The sequence below is a fragment of the Melospiza georgiana genome, chromosome 5 (genome assembly GCF_028018845.1).
Source record: "Melospiza georgiana isolate bMelGeo1 chromosome 5, bMelGeo1.pri, whole genome shotgun sequence".
NCBI classification, from domain to species: domain Eukaryota; kingdom Metazoa; phylum Chordata; class Aves; order Passeriformes; family Passerellidae; genus Melospiza; species Melospiza georgiana.
The window spans coordinates 12,669,793-12,694,927 of record NC_080434.1 but is presented as its reverse complement, the minus strand read 5'-3'; the positions used below and the strand labels follow the sequence as shown (position 1 = coordinate 12,694,927).

Sequence of the window (25,135 nt, the reverse complement as noted above, 5' to 3'; positions counted from 1 at the left end):
GCTCTAACACTAATATTGCTAACTACTGAAAAACACTTTTGTCTGCTCTCAGGGCTACAACAAAAAATTATCACTACAAGAAAGCAGCTGCCTGTAGAGATACAGAAGAAACCCACAGAAAAGTAGGAGATGAAAAGGAAATATGTGTTAACAAGAGCCAGTGGAAGCACACAGGGCTTCATTAAGAGCCTTCGGATCCCTTGGGGGCTTTGCTTCACAGCCCAACATGCCCCATCTGAGCCAACCAGCTGGCAAGTGTCACCCCTTCCAGGACTTGGCTCCAAATCAGAATGGCCTAATTAAAGATTAATGCTCTCTGACAAAAATTAGTAACTCCTTCCCATGCTTCAGAGAATTGATAAAAATATTTTCATACACTTTCAAGAAAATTAAAGCTACCTAATTAAATTGCAGCTTCGGGAACGGCAGGTATTCACCTGGACATAATCTTGTGATAGTTTCAAGGCTGATTTGAAGCTGTATTGTCATGCATTGTAAATCACTCAATTGACTGGCTTCCAAAGCTGCTATCACATCCTAAGTCAGCTGTAACTCACAGCATTTTAGGAAATATTTTTCAATAGTAACATCACATTCATGTGAAATTTTCTAATTAGAGTTTACAATCACGCATCACATCATCAAAGTGAGAACTGAAAGGGAAGCCAACTGTCTCAGTGTGCCATACTTTTACTAGAGTATATCTAAAATGATATGTAATGAACATCCTTTTCAAGAACTGTTTGATTGCATAATTCTGTAACTAATTAATTAATTTGATGTGGCATCTAATACTACATATTTAATGAAAAACAAAACAACCAATTATATGAATAAGCCCAGAAAAAAGTATTGTGAACAGGCAGTATCAGAATCAATGCACAGTCCTATCCTTTGATAGCTTTTCCTCTGTGGTGTCAGGCAGAAATGACTCCCACTCAGTGATTAAAAGTAGTTGTCCTCTCAGAATGCATTGTGATGCGCACTTTGTCAGCAGAGATTCTGTAACAAGCAGGAGGGTAGTTTTTCATATGGCTACACTGGAAAATGTCAAATGTTTAAAGTTTTCCAGCATCTGTGTATTGTAAGAGAACTCACCCACACAAAACGGAGCTTTCTCCAAGAAAACTTTCTTGGTATTAAGCCTGTTTCATTTATTCATCTTTTCCATCATATTTAGACTTATTTTGATGCTTTATTTTTCTTCTTTGGGTTTTGATTTTGATTGTCTCCTTGGAGCAAAGTGCTTGATGATCTTCTATTTTGGAAATCATAGATCTAACACACCATGCTGGGAAGACAGATTAACCTGACTCTCAACTGACTGTGTACCATCATTATCAGAAGCCTGAGCCAATGGTTATCATTTTCCCTGGGACTGCTGCCATTAGGTTTCAGGGAATGTTCCACCAGATTCTAAATGAGGAATGACCTCCAGATAAAATGGCTGCATCCAAACAGTTTAGACAGCCTGTTTTAGCTGGAAATGCATGTTGAGCTGAAATTACCTTAAGATTTCTTTTCTGATGTAAATATTCTGCTATAATTGAGCCATACTAATTTGCAATTTGAAACTGCAGCATTATGTAAAATGTAGCACCCAGGTTAGTAGCTTTTGAACTGATCATGAAACCTGAGCAAGAACAGAACTTTAATGGACAAAAAATCATGATACTACACATTTGTACTAATTCCAAGGTGAAAGATGTTTTAGAAAGCACTAATGTCCTTCCTTGTTGTGAACCACATTTGCAATATCTAATTGTGAACTACATTTGCAATTTCTAATTTATCATATCCTTCTACATCGGAGGCTGCAAAATTGGTTTAAATGAAAAATTATTATGAACTGTATTTGCAAAATGTGTAGAACGCTTGGATTCACAGACCCATAGAATGACTTGGTTGAAAGATCATCTAGTTCCAGCCCTCCTGCTACTGCCAGGGACACTTTGCTCCACACCAACTTGATCAAAGCCCCATCCAACCTGGCCTTGAAGGCTTCTATGGGTGGGGCATCTGCAATTCCTCTGGGCAACCTGTTCCAGTACCTCACCACTTTCACAGTGAATAATTTCTTCCTAGTATCTAATCTAAATCTACTCTTTTTCAGTTTGAAGGCTTTTCCCATTGTTTTATCACTACATGCTTTTTGTAAGAAATCCCTCACTGGTGAAAACTTCCTATGTGGATAAAAATATATTCATTTTTCATGTGTTCTTTTGAGACCCTTGGAGAGCATTCACAGGATATCTCTGTGACACATCTTTCCATTAACTCCAGATACAAGATTTTGTATCTGCAGTTAATGGAAAGATATGTCACGCCACACCTAATCTAGCAGTGGAATGTTATCTACTGTGCTTCTGAAAAGTTGATACTTATTTTAGCAAGTATAGAATATATTTGGGGCTCATTTAACATGCTGAAGCACCTTACACTAAATTCACTGCACAGAATTCTCTGTTATATAACTGCCAGCATAAATAAGAATCAGAACCCACATTAGGAACACATAAAGAACTAATGTGGATAATTTGAAGTCTCCATTTTTTGTGAAATCATGCCCAGGGGTGTATTTAAACATTGCTAATGTTTAGGGAGGAGCTGGGTAAATTAAGAGAGAGACTAGATTCAACCCACCATTACCTAATCTTCCATTAGCTATCTTCTTTCCAAACTATCTTGCTAGCCCCTTTATTGCCTGTGACTCATGATGTGAGAGACACACCACAAAACACAACTCCAACTGGGCAATCTCCTAATTTAGCCAGACGAATATGGTGAAAGCTGGATGTCGACATGTAGGCTGGAGGAAATCACCTATTTTCATTGGGAATTAACAGCTGCAAACTTGGCCAAAAGGGTCCTTTTCTGGAGAATCCTAGTGTCTTTTCTACACTGAAAAATATGAAAATTGCATAATCCATATTGAGTTCACTCCAGAATGCTTGAATGGATCTTGGTGACATCTGTTTGCCAAGCAAGAAACAGGAAACAATTGCAGAAGTTTCCCTGAACTGGAGGCTCAGATGTGAGCCTTAAAGAATGCAGCCTTTGCTTTCACTAATGCAAGTAAGGACTTAATTACGAGTAAGGACTTGAAACATATGCATGAGAAGGAAGGAATCTAGCAAAGCTGACCATACACTGTGTTGTAAGACAAGCCTATTGTGGCTCCAAGAGGTTGTAAGAATGGCCCCCAGGGATGGGGGCTGAGGAAAGCAGATTACAGACAGCTACGTGAGAAATTATGGCCTCCCTTTATCTGGATCCCACAGCAAAAGTCATCCAAAGTGCAGGACTTTTCCAGGCTTCACTCAACATATAGTGACAGGGAGGGTGGCAGTTTATAAAAAAAACTTGGTCAAGGAGATTCTCGTAATTTTCTTAAACATTCATCCAGTCCTTAAAAAGTGGAATAGCCGCAATATTGAGCTCCACAAGTTATTTTTGCAAAACTGAATGAGTATCAAATCACATTTTCAGACCTACACTTCTGAAGCATGCTTTTTTCTGATGATCTGCAGTCCCTTCTTATAATGCATATTTACACAGTTTTTGGCAGGACTTATCCCCAAACCAAGAAAAAAAATTACTTATTTTTGTTTGCTAATTATACCATTACCTATGCTTAAAATCAGGGAAAGCAAATAGGTAGAAAATTTGACCCTAAACTATATGTGGGAGGCAGGTTGCCAAGAAGTACTGAAACACATGTAAGTTTTGTTTTCTTAGCAGGAAAGAGAGCAATAGTGAAAGCCCGGGGATATCTACACTGGGTGGTAAAGCTAACAGCAGAAAATCAAAGAAATCTTAGCACTAAGCCAACAGTGTAGCAAAAAATAGGAGTCAGCTCTTCGTGGCCATGCAGATTATCACTCTGATAAGACTGTGATAGAGGGTAAGAATTCTTTCCCAGTATGGTGTTGACACTGCATAAGCTTTAATCTGTTGCTCTTTGGCTTTGGGATCTCTTGCTTCGCAACACAAACACTAACAAATTGACAAAAGCTGTGTTTGCACATTAGAGCTACTTGCAAACTAGCATTTCAAGTTCAAGTTTGGACGTACGAGGACACAAGGCAAAATGAAGTGGAAAGCTGTGATTTTAATGGGGATTTAATCTCTTTTGTTCTTTGACCTTTGGCGGCTCTCAGAATACATCAACGCTTCTGTCGCATGAGTTGCCTTACTGGCTTAGCTCATGCTGATACAGCCAAGCAAGCATTCAAGTGTGACCGCAGCGTGGGGTTTGATGGTGTGTTGCACTCTTTCTAGCAGCAAGTACAAGAGTCTTATCAGCACTACCCAGTGGAGGACAAATCCCGTGAATCAGCCCAGGCCCAGCTGCGATCCCAAGCGCAGCGACTCCTGCAGCTGCACAGAAAGAGCCACAGAGCTCAGTCAGAAAGTCACTTCAGAAGGAATGGCTCAGGCAGCTGGCAGTGCACTGAGTCTGGGGGAAACACCAAGCCAGCTGAGTATCTGTCCTGCAGAAGGTCAGAGAAAGGCAGAACAGCACTGAGACAGGACTGCAACACAATTCCATCAAGTCTGATTATTAACAAAACAGGATACTGAATTTAATGTATATAATAGGGGAGGTTTATTTCCCCTTCCCTTTTAAGCCACAAAGTCTTCTCATATAAAAACCCTGTAATGGAAGTATCCCAATCAAAAGTGCAGCAGGAACTGAGTGACTACAAAAGAAACCCACAGGAGAAAAAGAACCCACAGAAGGAGAAATGAGGGCCACAATAGTGACCAGTCAAGATGGACCCAGCAATTCTTTGTGGATTACCTGTGTTATAACAGGTCTAACATTCTTCCACCAAACTATTAAAGAGAAGAAGAAAACCCAATGACCAGGCTTCTGACATTTCTCATTACAATCCATCTCTTACCTGAACCCGCTTTTCAAAAATTCAGCTCAGTACACTCTAATAATGATACAAAAGAAATGCATTGGGAGGCTCTTCCGAGCATTTTTCCATCCAAGCTGCAACTGAAATTCTAGATAGTAGCAGTGATATCTGCAATAACAGGAACATTATATGGAAGAAAAAGATCTGGTAAGGGAAAAAGATGTCACATTTGTAGTTGAAATCTGAGAAATTATTGATATCAATGCTTAACATTGTTGGAGATCACCAAGAGAAAAATCATTCCTGGTTAATGATCAGCTGCAAAAGAGATCTGTATTTTGTAGGGATCAGATGTAACATAAAAAGTGCAGGTGTAGTGTTCAGTTTTTCATGTAAGTGATTCAGTCCCAGAGGGAGAAAAAGTTAAGCCTATTACATTGAAAGAATCAACAAAATTTAGTTATATACTGGGTATTCTAACATATTCCAATTCAATTTCTATCTAATTTCAAAAACCTTCATGTTATAAGCCAGTGAATTGTGATGGAAGAATTGTTCATGTGATCATGAAAAGCAGTAGTAGAATGAGTGAATAGTAGTTTGGGGAATGAGCTGCTACAGTCATTTGGGCCTGATCATGTCTCAGATCAAAAGCCCCAGATATCCCTGGGGGAATTTCCCTCACATAATGAGGGTTTCTAGAGTTAAATCTTGTCATATATAACAGGAGGAATCCTTTCATCTTCCTTCAGGATGTTTTTATAAGGCAGGTCTAGCTTTCGTTTGGGTTTCACCGCTTTCCCGCAACTATGCCACAGCTGTATTCAGAGTATGCTTCAGCCAGTTCTCACTTTTACTTTTTGACTGCATATTTCTATTTTGGGAGACCTGAGGTAGGGAAAAAAAATGCCAGATGACCAGAAAGACCCTGTCTTAAGCATGAGATATGTCCACTTACATCTGAAAATTAAGTTGTGTGACCTGCAGCTGTTTCAGAATTCCCAGAGCATAGGAGCACATTGGACTGCCAGCTTGTACCATCTGTCAGACATAATCCTCACACTTCAGAAGGCTGGACTTCATACAGTTAATAAATTCCATCCAAATCTCAAAGTGTTTCTCATAGCCAGCTGAAGAATACCTCTGATAAGGCGTGCTTGTACAGCTTAACAGACCTCCATGGAATGCCATGCCAGCTTTTCCATGGAAGGAAACAGAGATAATGTTCCTGAACAGTGAATACTGAAACCAAATGATTAAATAAGAATTAAATGTACTGCAGAAGACTAAAAAGGAAATAACTACTGAAACTGAACTAATTTTTAGAGAAAGCCACTTATTTCAGTCACATAATGGTACTGGTATACCCAGTGCCAAATAGTGCCAAATATAGAAAGGACAATGCATCACAGTAAGGAAAAAAAAAAGTTTCTGAATTTTTGTTCATTTTGTTTTTTCCAAAAGAACAAAATCCATGGAAATGCTTTTGGAAAATTATCTTTAGGCATTAGAAGTTTGCCCTCTGTTTTCCTTCTCTCATCAAAGACAAAGCAGACTCACAACACCCCAAGATTCACATCCCCCTACTTGCACACAAAGATAATTTTATATATTCTTATTTATAAGGGGAAGCCTGAAGAACTTACAATATTACATCTGGCTGAATGGCCTTCAAATGCAAAAATATGTGGAATTTCCTGCTTGGTGCCACTCAGCCCAACAGTACAGCTCAGACTGTGAGCTGAGAACATGAGCGTGGGCCACTGTCTGCGGCCCTTTCCCTTATATTCTCCAGCACCCAGAATTGTTGTATCAGGAATGTTGGAGGATAAAACCTTACCTAATTCTTACAAAGTCCATATACAAATTTGTTGTCCTTGAATTTGTCTAATCCTCTTTGAATGTCCTCACACACAGAAATACAGGTGGAACAGGCTGAAAGTCTTCAAAGAACACTTGTAGATCCTTCTTGGATCCCACAGATATTGTTTAGAGAACAATATTATTGTAACAATAACAAAGTTCTATATTCATGCTATATTTCAGGAAACTCTCCTTATTAATATGTCTCTCTCCCAAGGCCTCACTTTGACCTGAACTTTCAGTTCTCCAGCCTCTGAGAATACAGATTAACCTAACTGACTTAAATTGTTTTATCTGGAATAGGGATAATTCAGTGAAATTGAAATTAATTCACACAAATGTATCTGACAGAATTTTGCCTGAAGCATGAAGTAATGTGCAAAAATAAATAACATTTTTAATAAAACAAACTACTTTTTGTGGGAAAGAGAATGTTTTAAATGTTTACGCATCTTTGTGTTTCCCATTAGTCTCTCTTGGATCGTGACAAAAACTAAAAACTTCAGAAGCCAAAAGTTTTTAGGCTACTTTAACTCTGTGTGAGTCTCTGTACCACATGGAGTCCAGTGTCTCTCTGCTGTTCCTGTGTTTGCTCATGGCATGTTGGAAAGTTTACGAGTCATTGACCAATGCTTCTGTCCTGGCATTATAAACGAGCATGGCCTTTTCTGCTCAGTGTTTGTGTAAGTAGCTATTGTCAGAATGGCTAAAGAAGGTAGCAAATACCCATGCTGTAGTAACCAGAAGATTCACAGCTACACTGAACCAGCTTAGTGAGAAAGAGTTGCAAGTCTCATGAGTAAATAGCTAGAAAATATTTCTACAGAAAGATTCCTATGATCTGTTTTGGATTGTTTCTATGAAGAAGCAGTTTCAAGGCCATAGTTCTTTCTAAACAGTAACTAATGATCCACATATTACAATAATATCTATTAGGGGTTTTTTTATTGGAACTTAGAGATCTGAACTGAAAATCTGATACAGATATTTCTTTATTTTGGATATGTCTACATGTTACATGACAATAGCAGCAGAAATTCAAATGAGTCATTACCTGTGAAAATACTGTTACTGTTACTAATTAAAGTACAAATAGACTTTAAAAATTCACAAATTCCAAAATAAAAGGGAAATTCAATGTCTAGTATAAAACATTTTTAAAAATCTGAGTTGATATCACTCTGGAAGTTTAGCACAGATACACACTGCTGTTTTACTCTACAACTGTCAGTTAAAAACTTTTAAGATAGTATAAATATGTTAGCAAAGGAAGAGTTAATCCTTTGATTAAGTTTCATCTATTATTTTGTTTAAACTTCAACTTGTGTATACCAAAAATTGGACTTAGGCTCAAAAATACAATTCTTCATGTAAACAGTAAATTATATAAACAGCTCACTCTTTATTAGCCAAATTGACCATTTTATACAAAAAGCCAAAGTATAAATACATGTAAAAGTATTTTAGTGTCTGCATACACGCATATGCATGAAAGTGTTCCCATGTTTGCTGTGGAAGCCTTGTCCCTTAATGTACCCTGAATCTGCATTTGTAAGTTTGAAACCACAGAATTAATCTGGTTTTTTATTTATTTATTTAAATATGGTGTTATATAGAATACCCGCACAAGAAAGGAAAGAAACTGCTCTCACAGTGCTCCACAGTTTTCATGTCCTCAGCTTCTGGAACATTTAAGACTATTAACTTGCTGGCAGGCTCCCAAGGAATTTTAAGGCATCTGTGCCTGTGCTACTTATTTTAAGCTCTGTCTTCCAGTGTTATGAAATCTCAAACTCTTTTGAGAGCAAACTCTTCTGACTTTCTTAGTAATTCCATTTCATGTGGTTCTGGCTTTCAGGCAGATTCAAGAATGACATAATCGCCTTTTCCCACCCACAGGTTTGCACTGTTGCTGTTGGTTACACCCTTCCACGCAACGTGCAACACTGATCCTCGTCTGATCCCAAATGCCCAGAAATGGAAGACAGCCCAGCAAAGAGGACTAAAGCACATTTTCTTGGCTTTCTATCAATCATCATAGGTTGAATAAGGCTTCTTCTGGATTTTTCCTCTGAGCTGATATTACTTTAGCTACAGTGCAGTTCTTGTCAGTCCAAAGTCATGATACTTCCAAAGCATGTGAACCAATTTTCCAATAAACTTTACCCCTCTTCCTGAAGCAGGTGTCTTAAATGTAGTAGCAGAGAATAAACAAACCTAAAGTGCTCCTTTTGTATTTTTTACTATATCATTTATGCAAATGCACTCAAAAAATACAGAATTCTTCATTTTTATTTTAAAAAATGCTAGAACTTGGCTAGTATGCATTCATAAGAGCTATTGCAATCATATTTTGCATTATTAACATTACTGAATTACGTACCAAGCTCCACAGAAGCAAGATGAAAACCACTTTCTGGAGTTTGTTACCAACATGAGAGAACTAGAAGCAATCTGCAATCCTGTCTCACTGTCCAATTTTGCCAAGAGTCTCCTGGCTTACCTGAAGGCTACAAGAGTGTTTGTACATGAAATATGGCATGCTAACACAGCATAGGGAGTATTCCTTTGCCCTTGGAAAGTCTCCAGAAATTTTGCTTTTTACAGTTGCGCTTTTCATACTTGGTCAGATTTTTAAGTAATGCACAGCATTGTGACTACTCAGTTCTGTTGAGTCCAGGACTACTGAAAGGCATTGGTTCAGGTCAGCTTCAGGGCAATTTCATAGGCAATTATATTGCTGCTTTAAGAGCTGGCACTGAACTGCCAGGCAAATAAAAAAGCATTTATCATGCTCAAGGAAACACTAGTCCATGTCCAGAAGAAATGGAGAAGAATGCATCAAGTTATGAGCATAAAAAATAAATTATCCAGCCTGGAAAGATAATGGATTTCCTTGTCTTCTTCAGCAATGAGCCAATTCTGGAAAAAAATTACAACTGGGCAATGACTCAGCATCAGGATGTGCAGTCTAAAGATAGAAGACAGAGTTCTCATGGGACCTTGTCATAATCAGCTACATTCACAACTCTGCTGGGCCCTCTCCTAAGCTCAGCTGAGAGTCATGCCTTTCTCTCACTCCCAGCAGTGAGGGATTATAAATTTGATTGCTAGAACAGGTATCTAGCAGGAAGAAACCTGTGAGACAGGCTAGAAAATGAGACAAACTGATTGTGATGGCCACCACAGAGTGAAATCCACTGCAACAGGAATTCCGTGTGAAATGTATTCTGATGATTATTTATTTCTCCAGACTCTGCTCACAGTGCAAGCCAAAGCAATATTTTTGTTTCTATGATGAAAATTATCTGGCTAATAAGTTACAACACTTTAAAGAAAGGGATGAACTGAAAATCCTGTAAAATTCTACCTTGGTGTTAAAAAGTTTAAGGCACTCTAAAACACATTCTCTTGAGGCAATAGTTAAGTTCTAGGAAGTTTTAATAAATTGAACTGTCCTTTTCTGACAAAATAAAATAAAATATTATTTAGCTGACTAAGGTCTTAAAATTTTACTAAGTCTTTTTAACACTGCCTATAATGAGATCTATTTCTTCTAGAAATGCAATTATTGCTAATGGGTTTTCTGATACTAAGAAAGAAAACTGATTTTAGCTTCAGTGGAATTGTAGTTATTTAAAACATTAAATTCACCCATCCACATTAACAGTGACATGAGACATTTTAGTTTGTCAGTAATAACATTATACAAGCACTTTCAATATTCTTTCACACCCTATATATTTTTACAACACATAAAGACAAGAGTAGCTATGAAAGCATCCAATTTCTACCATTACCTCATGGCAAAAAGATGGTACTTCTCTAGAAAGATAGTAAGAGTTTTTCTAAACAGTCAGGTAGAAGATGGATGTGATGATAGGCTGTGTCAATTGATATTTACTTTCTGGAGCATTTCAAGGGTAAAAATCTCAAACACTTATCCAACCTTCCCTAACAACCACACTTGTGAGAACACTTGGGGCAAGTTCTCAGTTACAATCATCACCCCATAGTGGTCAATCGTAATGGAAACCCAAGCCTGAATTGATGGCTGGAGCTGAGCACACAGAATAAACATTTCCTCTGCTGGGTTTAACAACAGTCTTGTTAGGAGTTCTGATTTTTCATAATATTCTCAAAAACTACTGTCAAGGATTTTGCAAAAACAAAACATGTACTTATTTAGCAGCATATTCACACAAAGATAAAGCTTTTTTTTTTTAAATACACAGTTAATCATTAAACAGAAAATATCAGATCATCCACCCCCACATCAGAACAAATTGCATTGAAAAAATACATTGCAATGAGTGATTCATGATGAATTGTACTCCATAATGGACAAGTAAAAACTGTATTTGTCAAAATAATTATTACTGCTAAAGCCATGTTCTCCTCACTCTGTTTTAAAATTCGCTCATGTCCAGTGCAAACACTCCTGCATCTAAAAGAGCTGAATTTAGTTCTCCTATTCCAAAAGATCAAAATGAAATAAAGTAAAAGAAGCCCTTGGAAATGTTGGCATTTTAGAATACTTAATAAAAAAACAAATTCCTGTACTATATATGTTTTAGCTAGTGTCATCAATGTATCAAGTGCTTACACATCTCTTTTCCCATTTAAACTTGCAATAAAATTTACTGACTTCAGTGAGGGAAATAAGAGCAATCCAGCCTAATGTACTGAAAATCCTGCTGCTAATTTCCAAACACTTCAATAGAAAGAGTGTTCATGGTACCTCCATATTACTGCATATTATCATTTGGTTATTTTCATTTCACTGGTGACATAGAAGACACTACACTGTGTTGAGCTGCAGCTGACACTTAAATGTTGCTTTCAAACCATGTAACATTTCTTATTTAAAAGTAAACTTGAAAGTTTGGGAAAAAAAATAATGCTACGAATTAAATCAATTTTACTGTCAGTTTCTGCCCCATAAAACATTTTTTAAAGACTTTCTTTCAGATGGAAACAAGACTGCTTCATTCATTCATTCATGGGCAATACTTTGGCTCCATGTGCATTTATATAAGTAAGAAGAATTTTGGACCTCCTTTCTATTACATCAATAAGCTTTTCAATTCCTTTTCTGCCTCCTTGGCTCTCCCAGTATATTTTGTCAAGGAACAAAGACTGGAGTAACTTCTCGCGTAAACGCTGGCTCCTTAGCACTGAAACTGCAGATGCAGGGAATCTGGAAAAGCACAAAGAAATTCATCAGGTTTTGCCATTACTCTGAATTGCAGTATTTATGTTGTGGTTTAGCAATCAATTCTAAGAATATAGGCTGCAACTCAGCAAAGGAAGTCCGTGCATGCCTAATCATATGTATGTTAATTGCAATTGTATCCTTTACATCTGTGGGATTACTCATACATTTTTAGATACATCCTGCCAATGTCTTGGGCCAATGATATCTATTCCAGTAGCTTAGTGTTTCAAACTCAAAAAAGAAATTATTAATCCTTTTACAAAATTGATAATTTAAAACTTACTCATTGATTCCTTGTAGTATTTTGAAGTCAAGATTGTCCTCATTTCTGTCAAAGAAACCCTTATTGTCTATAAAGGCCAAGTGCCTTTGGTCATGCCTTCTCTGAACGATGTGTGTCAGGTCAACAGCATCCTGATCATTGCATTTCAGCTTCAGTCCTTGCTGCATGCAGGAATCCTCCTTGAGAGGTTTGAACCCACAACAATTTCTGTCTAGTCGATTATAGATCTAAAACAAAGTAGAGCACAGTGCCAAGTGAAAACAATACCAAAGTACTTGGGGCAAAGTGTCACTGTAAGACATTGCTCTCTAACCCAGCTGACAGGAAAGCAAGCTCAGGACAACTGTAATTAAAAGCAAGGAAACAGCATTGAAGACCTGGTCCTCACACCTCAATGCAATTTCTAAATGCATTGAGGTATTGCTAAATGCAATTTCTCAATTTTATCCATTTTACAGCCATGATCTATTATGTCAGTAGAAATTCTTTGAAAATAATGGAACAATACCACTGTGTAACTGGAATAACAAGATGGTGAATACAATTCTGTTTTCTTTGTCAGAAGCTTTCTTTTTTTTATATTTTCTGTGCTGGAGAACAATAGAAATAGCACAGTCTGACACACATAGAGGATCTTCATTTTGTGGGATCTATTAGGCTAACAGTAAGTAAAATAACTGAAAAGACCAGTGAGGGGCACAAAAAGCCATCAAAAGCTATAAAATTGTTCTTACACTGTAAGAACAGTGTATTTATAACCACAGAGCAGCCTCCCTGTGGTATATACTTTTATGACATGATGGTCTACACTATTTTTTCCCATGCAAAACCTTGACTATTCATCACATAGCACTTAGCTGGAAAGAATACATAAATCTGGACTAATTTTAGTGGTGTAAATGTTAGGCATCTCTTTTGACTTGGTTGTTTCTGTTGCCTTTCAAAAACAGTGACAAGAACAAGGCACATTCAGAGCAATGGATGCCATATTAGGATAGCCATTGAATATAGGAAGGATAAATCACTCCTTGAAAGTGCTGCTACCCCTTAAGAGTAGATGAGAGTAAATATTCAACATTGCTACAGCCCTGATCACACAAATTACTCTTAACAGTCTTCACCTTGGACTTTACCCCTGTGCACAGGAGCCCCCTTAAGCTCAGGCAGCTCAGCCTCCCTGTCAGTGCTTTGGAGGAGGGGGTGTGGGGGGTGTTTTGTGCTGCTTGTTCCTGGGTTGTTGGTTGAGATTCCTGCCTGTCAGTCTTGGAGCTGTCTTGTCAGTGCCTGATGCTCACAGGGCTACAAATGGGGCCTGTGGCTTTCACCATCCTTCCTGCTGGCCTGCCTCTCCTGCTGCTGAGCCTGCCTGCCCTAGAGCAGCCTTTGGCTCCAGCTCATCTCCCCGGACAGCAGACCTGCTCCTGCTAACAGGGGTTTAGAGAGTGCACTGGTCTCTGCACAGGGCGCTTCGATGCACTGGTCCGGTGCATATAAGACTTGATGAGTGGCTCATCAAAGGTCAATAATTTTTTCTGTCCTTTGTTGTTTACTGTTAACTCTTCAAACTGCTCTAAGCATAAAAGCATTACTGTTCACATAAGCCTTATAAAATTACAATTTTATTGTTGTAACTTCTCAGGAAAATTAGGACCCCATGTTATGCAGAATTTTGTTGCATGTTGAAATAAAAAGGTCACCTCTTTACTCAAATGAAAGTCTGAGAACTGGGTTTGTTTTGATTTTGTTTGGGATTTTTTTATATGTAGTTCTATTTCGAGTTGTATTGTTGACAGTGTTTGTTTCCAAACACCAAAATCCTGAGGAAAGGAACAGACTTCTCTTCCTCTTTCTCCTTTCATGAGCAGCAATTATTATCTGAAGGCTGTAGAGCCCCTCTTGCTTCTCTCTCCTGAGATCTCTTATTCAATCCATCCAAAGGTAAAAAAGTAAAGCAGAGTCCTTCCAGAAAGACTCCTTTGATGCACAGACTCCATTCCTTTGCACTTCTCTGCATGCACTAAATAGACAAGGAAATCTTGTTCTTACAGACAGCTCTTCACGATATCTTGCACATTTCAGTGCTAAGACATAATGATGGAACACTCTGGAACTGATGCCTATAGTTTGACAGAATCTTCTGTCATACATTTATGTACAGAAGAGGTCCAAACCCCCAAAATTAAAGAATCCATTTTGCTTGAATTCTTGCAAGAGGCAAGTAAAGGTCAACTATAAGCATTTTATATCCTGCTCCTATGTTTTACAGCACTTCACAGAGATTAGGAAGATCTATTAGAAGTGCCAAACTATTCTTCTGAAGAAATTATGCTTAACAGAGAATACTTTTCACCATTATTCTTTATTTCTGAATGATTCATGAAGCACAGCTATTATTTTTTTAATATTGAATCGTTTCTTGGCATTTTTTTGCTTTCAAATTTTCATATTCTGCTGCTGATAAACTTTTGACAGCACACAGATAAAACTGTAGTCTTTAAGACCTATGAGAGTCACTTTCACTCACTTTCTGGAATGCATGTTCTTGTCTGGTAGGCAACCAGAGATATAAATCCCTCTGGTACCAGCTATTAGTACAAGAGTAATTTGTCTCCTGTCATGTGAAGTGCAATCCTGCTGTATCTTATTTTAACCAACCCCTCCTTCTGAATAATAGAACAGCAGATTTATCATTCACCAGTCACTGCTCTACTCCTTTTTTACTAAGTCACTGTCTAGATTGGTTTTATTTAAAAAGGAAAAATTATCCACTACAACTGTTACCTTGCTCCAGATTGCAGCTCACCAAAACCACTTCAGTCACCTCTTGGGGCTGGGGAGGTGCAGGAAGGACCACAGAGTAAACAGAGATTTACAGTTGTGAACACAGTCAAGATCTCTGTTTGGAGAAACAAGGAGTGAAGGAGAAACAGTATGCCTGACTCAATGTGAAATAAATCAAGGCAAAAAGCCTTTGCATCCTCTTTAAAAAAAAATGAGTCAGTTAGGTTTCCTGCCTAATTATAAGCTGCATTTTGGATATTTTAATCACAAGAAATGACCAGAAATAATTTCAAACTATGCAGATACCTCTCTTTCCCATTTAAAAAAAAATGAAACACACTAAAATTACTATTTCTCAAAACGCTATGTTTGATCACGTGACTTATGAGGCAAATAGTTGTGTTCAGTAAACATTTTACCTGCAACAGAAAATCAAAGAGTGCCATCTTGGACCATTCATGATGATGAATTTCAGTACAGCCCCACTCAGCTTTGGGAACTTTACCATTCTGCCAGCATTTCTTCTTCAACAGCTGCTGATATTGTCCCCATGTTAACCTCACTGAAGAATGGGTACTATTATCTGTTGGACTCAGTGAGGAATCCCAGAGAATAACAGGACAGGCCTGACCACCTGAAAAAAGGGAAACAAAATATCATTATTATAAGAGCAATACTATCAGTTTTATTTGATTCTTTATACATTGCCTAAGCATTAGTAAATGTACCATGTTACAGACCTGGAAGGAGAACCAGCCAGGGACTAATATCTTAACATTCTTTGGTTAATGTAGTCTTATCCTACATCCATAACCAGCCACCACAGGACTGGAAACATAGGCATAAATGTCTTCAATGTATGAAAGACTTTCTCTTTTTGAAGCAAGAGACTGATGTACAATATCATATACTAAACCAAACTATTAAAAAGTTTCTAGGTAGGTTAAAAGCCTCCAATGCCAGTGTGAATCAACAATGTAATTTCCTTCTGATTGCAGTGAACTGCTGATTTTCAAGAGCTGGAAACTTATGTCAAAGAGGGTTTTCTTTGCATAATGGACATAGAGACACCACAAATACTATACTCAAAGTGGATTTTGTTATTTTTAGTATTTTAAACCTATAACGTATTACTCCACAGCTCTGAAAGGATATATGAGAATCCTAGAGAATCTGAGCATAGAATTAATAACCAACTTGACAAGTTTGGGACTTTTTACCTAGATATGAGACCTGTTTTGTATAGCAGATATTTTAGCCAAATTCTTTAGTTCTTCTGTGTAAAGAATATTCTTCTCTTCCCTGAAACAAACACAGAGGACTTCTCTTTGTTGAATTCTAGTGTTCAGCTTCACCGTGAGAATAAAGCTCATCAAAGCATTTAAAATTACCTTTTCCAGTATAAAAACTCAAATTTATTTCACACAGCATCAAGGAACAGAAAGATCTATTTTATTACAAAATTTTCCTTTTATTCCTGATGCAATGCTACTGCTGCTTAAACTGCTAAGGACCGAGGACTGACTGTGGCTTGTACATATTAAAACAAAAAAATCTTTTATATTTTAGAGTGTGTAGACAGAAGATCAAAATATGTCTTAGTACAGAGAGGAAGAACCATTTAACTGCAAAAGCTTAAGTGCTGTTTACTAAAAAGTGTTGGAACACATATAAAGCTTTAAAAATTATTCATATTCATCTTGAAGTTCATTGAACTCAGTCTACACTATTGCACAATTTATTGCACAGTTAAGTACAGCCTAAATTGTCTCTTTGTCTTCCACATGCCCAGGGAGACAGAGACAGATCTGCAAAAAAGCTTTTAGAAACACATGAAGGCAAGAGGTCCAGGCCACCTTCTTCAGAAGCAACCCAGACAGAAAATAGCCCGTGGAAAACAGGTATCAGCGCCAACAGCAGGGTAAAAGCTGCCAACGTCAACGCTCCATTTGCAAGTAGCCAGGACTGTGAAAAACAATCTCCACACAGCTGAATCAAAAAGCAGCTTGTTCAAAGGATGCTGACTGTTGTAAAACAACAGATAAGAAATGATCTTTGCCTGTACCTAGCTCTGAAACATGCTCAAAGTTCCATCTCCCATTCACCAAACAAGCATGACAGACCAGCCCTGCATGCAATCCAGCCCAAGAGAAAATCCAGCTCCTTCCCAAACCAGAATGTGCCTGATCTTCTCTCTGCCATGGCTTGCACATACAAGGCAGTCCTTCCAAAGCCAAGCCAACCCAAACACCACTTCTTTAACTTCTGTCCCAGTTGCCCAGTGTCCTTAGAAACACAGAATGTCTTTCCATCAGGAACATCAAACACTCTTTATTTATGATCAGTATTACCTTTATCAGCACCATGTTCCACACTCTCCTCCACTGAAAAACTGAGCTGAGCACTCCTGAAAATCAGGCTTCTTCTCTGCTGAGGTGCCTGAATAAGTATTTAGGTAACTTATTTGGGAAACCGTACCCATTTCTCCATCCCTCTCACTCTGGCTCTATCACCTACATTGTAGATGACTTTATACAAGTTAGATCAGTTATTAGTCAGATTTCTTTTCCAACAAAGTTTGGAGAATGTCTGTGTAATCATTGGGAATTCTCACACAAAAAAAAAAAAAAAAAAAAAAAAAAGACAGCTTTTATAAGGTTATCTATTATTTAATAATCTTATCTATTATTTTTATATCTCCAGTAGCAATTTATGTAACTATTCATTAATTCTTCCACAAATCAAATATATAAACAGTTTTCTAAGAAAACAAACATCTCCTGTCTACCCAAAAAGGACATGATAAACAATAGTAATATAAATACTTGAAAACTATTAATAATATCATGCCAGTTTCCATTAAGATACAAAAACATTTTTGAAAGACTAAGGTTAAATACAGGAAATGTTTGCATTTCAAAGGAAATGGGAGCAGAAAAGATGATCCAAAAAAACATCTTTCAACTCTGTAATATAAATTGGATTACAGGAATATGAAACAGCAGCTTCAGTAAAGAGCTGTGACTCAAATTTTTGACACAGGAAAAACATGAAGATGCTGAATTAAAGCAGATAAGGGGTCTGATTCACAGCTGCATGAATTGACATGACCCCAATCAAATCGGTGGAGTTTTTCTGATTCAAACCTCATTAGGATTGGGCTGAAGTTGCCTCAACAGTGAAGAGACCTACAGCCACAACTGGAAAGGTGAAGCACATTTCAGAAAAAGTCCAGTGCATGTGCTGTATGTGCTTCTTTCTTAGTCAGCCTTACATATTAACACAGAAGGGTACTGCTTTTCTGCTGCTGCAGCTGCACTGCACTGAATCTCACCCAGAGCTGATTGGGTTCATTTTATTTTTACCTGCCATTTTAGATCTATATACCTACTTAACTGTCCAAAGGTAATCTTCAAAATTGTATGGGAAAGATTTTTCAAAACTCATGCTGAAACCATCTTCTAAGTAATTCATACACATTTTTAAACATTTCTAAACAATTCTACATTGTTCTAAACATTTGAACAATTCTAAAAATGTCTTAGCTAAGTTGAATAAGCTAGCAAAGATGAAACCTCAGGCTGCTGAGACTAGACCACCTCAAGGTACTCTGCTTCATGTGCCGCTCACTGACGTATCACTGCATGGCTTCTTCAACACAGGCATCACCCTAGATTTCCACACCCCACATCACTTTGAAAATGAACTGCATGCTTCTGAACTTCATGTGGTTAGGAACCACATTTTGCTCTTGCAAACATTTCTCTCCTCTTGTGCTCTGACTTACAGCTACAGCACTTTTTCTACCTTCCTCGAAAGAAAATATTTTCAAACATGCCCAGAAGATCAACAGTAAAACCAGAAAATCTATCATGAGGTAGTTCAAGCCCTTTCTCAAACTCACCATTGTTCACTGCAAGGCAGTACATCTCACCACTGCCACATTTGCAAGAGTTCAGTTGTCTATGTATTAGCAAGAAAGGATAATTTAATGTGGAAAATGAGAGACCAGCATACAGAGAACAATTTTGAGAGTTTAAGTTTTTAGGGAAAATATAAGGAACAGAAGTAGAAAGCAGAGAGAAGTTAGGCCATTTATTTTTCTTTCTTTCTTCCCTATGCATCTCATTGCAATATTCTGTCCTGTGCTCATATGGATGTCAGTATTAAGGAATGCATGAAATGTGCATTAGTTGCTCTCTAGACTATGGACTGCATTATTGCTTGTACATTAACTTCTCTACCCAGCAGAATACTGGAAATATGCCTCTCAGACCCCTTTGAGAGCTACAGCACTATGTGGAAGTATTTTAGAGCACTCTGAATGCATGAAGCAGTGTAAGGTTTTTATTCTTTGCCCTGACATTGGTGATTCATATTGTATAATTTTTGATGGGATGGCAAGAGCAGGCTGATAGCACAGGATATAACACAGAAAAAACTGAGACACCTTTTATAGTCATGCAGAGGCCAGTACAGCAAAACAACAAGTGCAACCAGTGGAGCTATCATCTTATTCATCTATTTGCACTAAACCAGCCATGAAAGGTGTTATTCAAAGGAAGAGTTTCTTGCAAGTTTGGGGGAAGAAGGAGGTTCTGGACAAATAGTGGATTGAGTACACCAGTGCTTATTATTCTCAATTTAGTCAGACTCAGGATATCAGAAAACCAGAGGGGAGGAGAAGCAGCCATCAGCACACAGTAGTTCCGTCCCTCAGCAAGAGGTGCAAAAAAACTGCATAGCAGCAGTTCTTGTACCAAAAGCCATCAAAGCCTCACTGCTACTACCCAAGGAGCCAGAGCACTATCCTTACAGCTGTCAGCTGAGACAGAGAAGCCAGCCTGCCCCAGCCCACAAACTCCAGCTGTAGCTCAGGCCTAAAAAACACTGCAATTGTCCCAGCCTGCAAATGCAGTTGCTGAGCTGGAGGCCATACATACATACATGCATTTAACTTAGCTCCTGTGCAAAGGCCATTAAGGTAGGGCTGCAAGGAAGGTCACTTATGTCTCATATTCCTCAGGTTAAGGTTATGAAATAACGAAATACCTTAGTGCTGTAGTATTAAAGTGACCATCCCAAAACGCAGACACATAAGGGTCAGCCTTCATTTATTCCACAATAGACAAAATTTTATGATTATTTCTTGGTGTTTTACAGGATTGTCCTTCCTTTTTCATAGGAGATATTTTTCACATCTTGTAGGTAGTAATGGAAGTAATGAATGACTGCTTGTGTATGCACAAAATCATGCTCTTTTAGACTTCTGTGTCCAGCTCAGATACCTATACTACTCAGGCTTTTTATATTCAGTCAATTCATTGTACAAATATAAGACAGTTACCATACCTGATTTTTCCATCAAGGATGGGTGATGGAAAAATTAGACAAGCCACAAAAAAATTCAGTTAACACTTAAAAGGATTTACAGTTAACAAGGGAAGGTGAGGGCAACAGACAGGGAACTTGAATACAGTATTTTGCTAGACTTTAAAAAAGTCAGTGTCAGATCTGTGGGAATAAGGGAAATAGAAATTGTACAGGGATTTACTAAGCAGTTCTTTGAAACTGCTTTTGACAAAATGAATGACAGTTTTGAAAAGCCCATTTTTTAAGATTTTAATGCTACATCAAACATGTCTTGTTGGATCACATCTCAACTGAGGCAAGCTAAAGGGATGCATTGGGGAGAGAGATATGTCAGCCCAGAACTAGTGTACATTCATACACACATGCTGTCTCTAATCCTGCATTGCTTGCTTTCCCATGTGAATAACTGATTCACACAAGCCACTCTGTAAAAAACTTTACAGAGTTCACCTATCTTAACATATCTAGGTCATTTCAGCGAGCTAATTACTAATATTCTTTTAAGAATTATATTTTTGCTCATTTTCCTACCACAAATATTTTCACATTATGCCAGACATAAGCACATAAATAGTAAAGAGCTTAAGTAGTTATAAGGCATCTGAGTTCCAGCATATTTCCAGGCTAAAGAAATCATGAGAGACAAGGCGCAGTCACTGTTCCAAATGCTCTGTTCAGCCTTTAGCTGGAAAAAATGAAGTGAGACCAAAATAGTGTTATTTCTCTTCTCATCACCTAGCAACACTCCTCTTGCAATAGGAACTTAGCCAGTTATGAGGAAAAGAAAATTAGAGGGCAGAATGACACACTCTGTCCCAGACAGTCCAAAATATACTGTAAGGTGACAGACACTGAGCAGCACAATGCACAATTAGCCTAATAGCAGTTTTCTGAGGTTTGCAGCCTGTCATCTCTGCAGCCACACTGTGCAGAGTTCCCCCATCCCAACTGCCTTAATGCCTTATGACAGCTTTATAGCAATAGATCTTGTTCCTAAAAATAAAATGGGCATAATGTATCTTCCATGCTTTGCAAGTATGAATAATATTCAGAAGCCTCCAAACTGCTGTTCCTAGAGATTCATTCCCATTGTTGTACAGGCTGCCAAAGGGAAGGTTTACAAAGCAGGAAGACACTGGAAATCACGAGGTTGTCTTCCTACTGTCAGATTTTAGAAAATCTTTCCAGCATTACTTTTCTTTTTAAGAAATGCAGACTGATCTAAAACTATTTGGTATAAACTTATTTCAAAGCAAGAAATGAACAGCAAAAACATCGCTAGCTACTTTTACAATGATTCACTAAAATGCAACACAGTCCTTTTGGATTTGTGACTGTACAAAAATAGGACTTATGCTGAAGACATATTTAAGAAGGCAGCAATTTTAAAGTAGACTTCTAGCTCAAATTACATGTCTGAATTCTACCTTTAATTTCACTAAAGGTTAAAAATCAACTTTTTAATTGGAACACTATACTAATCATTTAACAGGCATATTGAGATATTTACTATGCGTGTTTCATTGGATAACATATAGATGTGTGTACTGAACCTCAAAATGTACAGCAGAATTCACTGAATTGTAGTTTGTTTGGGTTTTACTTTAACAGAACAAAGGGAAGCACTTTTTAAAAATTTTCAGTTCTCAAGAGGATTAGTGCCATGAAAAAAGATTCAAGCTTCTGCAGGCAGGTTCCCCATCTCTCTGAGTAGATTATCTGACCCCATTCCTACCACCTGAGAGATGAACTTTTGTGAAAAGTTCCAACAGTATTTTATTAAAGTCTATTCTAAAAGATGAGAAGTTTATTTTTAAAAATAAGAAATACCCATTGAATCACAGAGATTCTGGAATCTCACCAGTTTCACTTCAGGCAGTCTGTACAATGTCATGCAATCTACTGATTGCTGTTTCTCTTTTTTCTTGTTCCAGACTCATGTTAGGAAACTCTTACTGCCCCCAGCAACTCTAACATATTTGAAGCAAACTTAGGGGCATTCATCCTCTGGACAGAATGACTGCACTGCAGAGGTTACACACAGACACTGGCTTTATTTCCCTGTAACAATGGGGCTAGTGCTCAGGCTCACAGGAGTTAAAGGGGGTGGCTGCTGCTGCCCCATGGAAACCTCTGCACCCCACCTGCAGACGCTGAAAACCACACGAATGTGTTACCTTGGAAGAACTCTGATCTCCTGCTTACAGAAGGTAAGCTCCTGTTTAGCCCCAAGATCCTGTCCAAATGAAAGGCAAACACCTCACTCATGTCCAGAGGTCTTTTGACAATTCCACAGTGTCCCTGATTACAAGCAGTTCCCGTAGTGCTGGGACCTCTTGCAAATACTGCCAGGACTGCTTTTTGTGAAGGAACTTCTTGAATGCTCTCTATGGGAGAGTCTGCCAGCATGCGCATGTTTAGGATGTCATCTTTGCTCATCCATGAGGGAGGGCTCTCACTATAAATCCTGATATTGCTTTCCTCAGGCTGGAGCTGTGCCTTTAGAGCTCCAGAAATGCTCCCAGGTCTCTGGTGACCTCTCTCCCTGATAGCCACTCCTTTATGCCCGTGTTCATCCAGCCGGTACTTTCTTGCCTCCAGAGCAATCGCTGCTCCCTTGGTGCCGGCAGCACGTGTGGCCCGCCCTGGCTGTTGGGCAAAGGCCTCTTCCCAGCCCCCAAGAGTGGCTTTTGGAAAGTGCTGCTCGTAGGACACAGGGATTGCATTTTTCTTCCTGCGCTTTGGCTTCACTGTGCCTCTGATGTTGGCAGGCTTGCTGCGCTTGGACCGCAGGGTGATATAAACTACATTGGGTGGCAGCAAGGTCCCATTGCTACCAAGCTGGGGTTCCTGGAAATTGGGTGGTGACAGGGTGCCATCCAGTGGGATGCCCAGAAAAGGAGTTTGAGCTGCATCTTGGAGACTCCTGGAGCTGATCTTTCGATGTCCTCCTTTGTGCTGCGGTAAAACGTGACCCACTTGGCTGACAAGGAATCCCAGGTAGATCACACACGCAGTGCCCACGAGCAGATTCCTCCTTGTCCGTGGGCGCCTGCAAGTCCAGAGCCTCAGCAGCCGTGAGGGCCACAGGCAGCAAATAAACAAGTTTTTGATTTTACTTGGCTGATCAAAAGGGGTCATTTCTCTAGTGAATCCACATGATGAAAACAGCATAAAGTCTTCTGCACATTCCAGCCAGGATGATGATGCATTATTTCTCTTCCCCAATTTCTATTTCTCCTTTTCCAAGTAGCTTCCAGCATGGGTGATGGACAGAGGCTACTGATATGCCTGGGAAAGTGGTCAGCACTAAGGATGCTGACACTCCACCTTCTCAAATTGTTAAATTCTTATCAGCCACCACAGAGGAAGTGATTGGCTTCAGAGAATGAATGGAGCCAGCTGCGTAAGCAAAGTTTACTGACTTGTAGTCTAAAAGATCTATGTATCTTCTCTGCAAACTGCAAAAAGAAAATAGTAGCATTTCCTTTCATTACTCACACATAGCATCTGTGGCTCTATATTTTTCAGAGAAAAGAAGTTCTAGATGAGACAGTATGCATCTAAGAATTTGTCAGGATAAATCTTTTACTTTTGTCATTACAGTATAAATCAAACACCAAAACCATTAAATACAGGCTCAATTTTCAATCTCAGCCAGATGTATTCCAGCTTTAGAAGAAATTCCTGTCAAATCCAGATCATTATCTTTTTCTTACAAGACAAAGTCTTCACTAAACCTCATGTTATGGAAATGCTGTAAATGATCCAATTATGAACCAGTGACTAGTAGTTAAATATGCACATATTCACTAATATAAAAATATATTAGCAGTGCCAAATTTCCCTAGTTGACTATGAATATAGTTCCCATAATTCATAAACACACATTAAAATTGAAAGATGGTTAATTCTCTTCATTCTTGTGAAGCCATAAAAAGAATCTAGCTAACATTTTTAAAATAAAATTACAGTGGCTTATATATCTTTTCCAAGAAACAAAGAATAGGTGCACATTACATACAGATTGCTATAAAAGTAAAATTTCTTACCTATTCAGCTTGAAATATCCTTTGTTGTGGTAAACTCCTTAGGTTAATAAAAGTAACTGAGTAAAAGCTGGCATCTAGAACATATTTCACTTTTAAGTATGGTTCACATTTAGGCATTTCATTGCAAGCTAAGAACTGTTGAGAAGCTAACTTTACTGAGAAGTGGTTGCATATGAACTGCTGTAAACTTACATGAACCTCACGTTATTAAAAAAAAAAAAAAAAACCAAACAACCCCACACAAAACCACAGCAACTTCTATTTTAAATTCTGTAATGAAAAGTCCTGTGAAGTATGTGCCTTTCAAAAGTGCATTCCATCTATTTCTAACTCCTGAGAGCCCTCTAGTGCACTGCATGCAAATGTACTAAAGAAACTCCCTTTACTGCATTTAGTTTTTTGGGGGTTTTTTGAGTGTGAAATACCACCCACTCCCTGGATTTTAAAACTTTTGAGGACCATATATTATTGTGGTGAGAAGTGAAAAAACAGATAGACACTTATAAAATGCTATTAATCTGCCACTAAACAGCTCAGGACTGTCTCCTAATTGCGCTTTCTGGAGCAAGGCATAGCAGAGTCCCTGTACAGCTGGAAAAGTTGGAGCAGACAGAAGTTAAGGGCAAACATCTGACATCTGACTCCTCTCCTAGTCTAAGTATAAAATAATAAAATGTATATGTTCACTGTAATTCAA

The 25,135-nt window shown here is 38.2% G+C and overlaps 1 protein-coding gene and 1 long non-coding RNA gene across 2 annotated transcripts in view; one reads left to right on the top strand and one right to left on the bottom strand.

Moving 5' to 3' along the window:
* The window catches only part of LOC131084124 (uncharacterized), a 78,843-nt gene extending 56,425 nt beyond the window's left edge, over positions 1–22,418 (top strand). Inside the window, exon 4 of the long non-coding RNA XR_009114508.1 lies at positions 22,321–22,418. This is a non-coding gene — a long non-coding RNA (uncharacterized LOC131084124). The remainder of the gene's footprint in view (positions 1–22,320) is intronic.
* GASK1B (golgi associated kinase 1B) lies at positions 7,733–24,583 on the bottom strand. Its single transcript, XM_058025254.1, has 5 exons — positions 24,439–24,583; positions 22,564–23,847; positions 15,433–15,647; positions 12,233–12,459; positions 7,733–11,931 (listed from the first exon to the last, which is right to left on the bottom strand). The coding sequence occupies exons 2-5, from the start codon at positions 23,558–23,560 to the stop codon at positions 11,724–11,726; spliced, it is 1,647 nt and encodes a 548-aa protein (XP_057881237.1). The 5' UTR covers positions 23,561–23,847; positions 24,439–24,583; the 3' UTR covers positions 7,733–11,723.
* Between the last annotated feature and the right edge of the window lie 552 nt (positions 24,584–25,135).

Bases quoted from the DNA above. Each gene is read 5' to 3' on its own strand.
- GASK1B (XM_058025254.1), bottom strand. From the start codon at position 23,560: ATGCTGTTTTCATCATGTGGATTCACTAGAGAAATGACCCCTTTTGAT. The intron at 15,648-22,563 runs GTAACACATTCG...CCCTTTTTTCAG, and splicing joins GAGATCAGAGTTCTTCCAAG to GTGGTCAGGCCTGTCCTGTT. The intron at 12,460-15,432 runs GTAAAATGTTTA...ACTTTGTTTTAG, and splicing joins TCTTTGATTTTCTGTTGCAG to ATCTATAATCGACTAGACAG.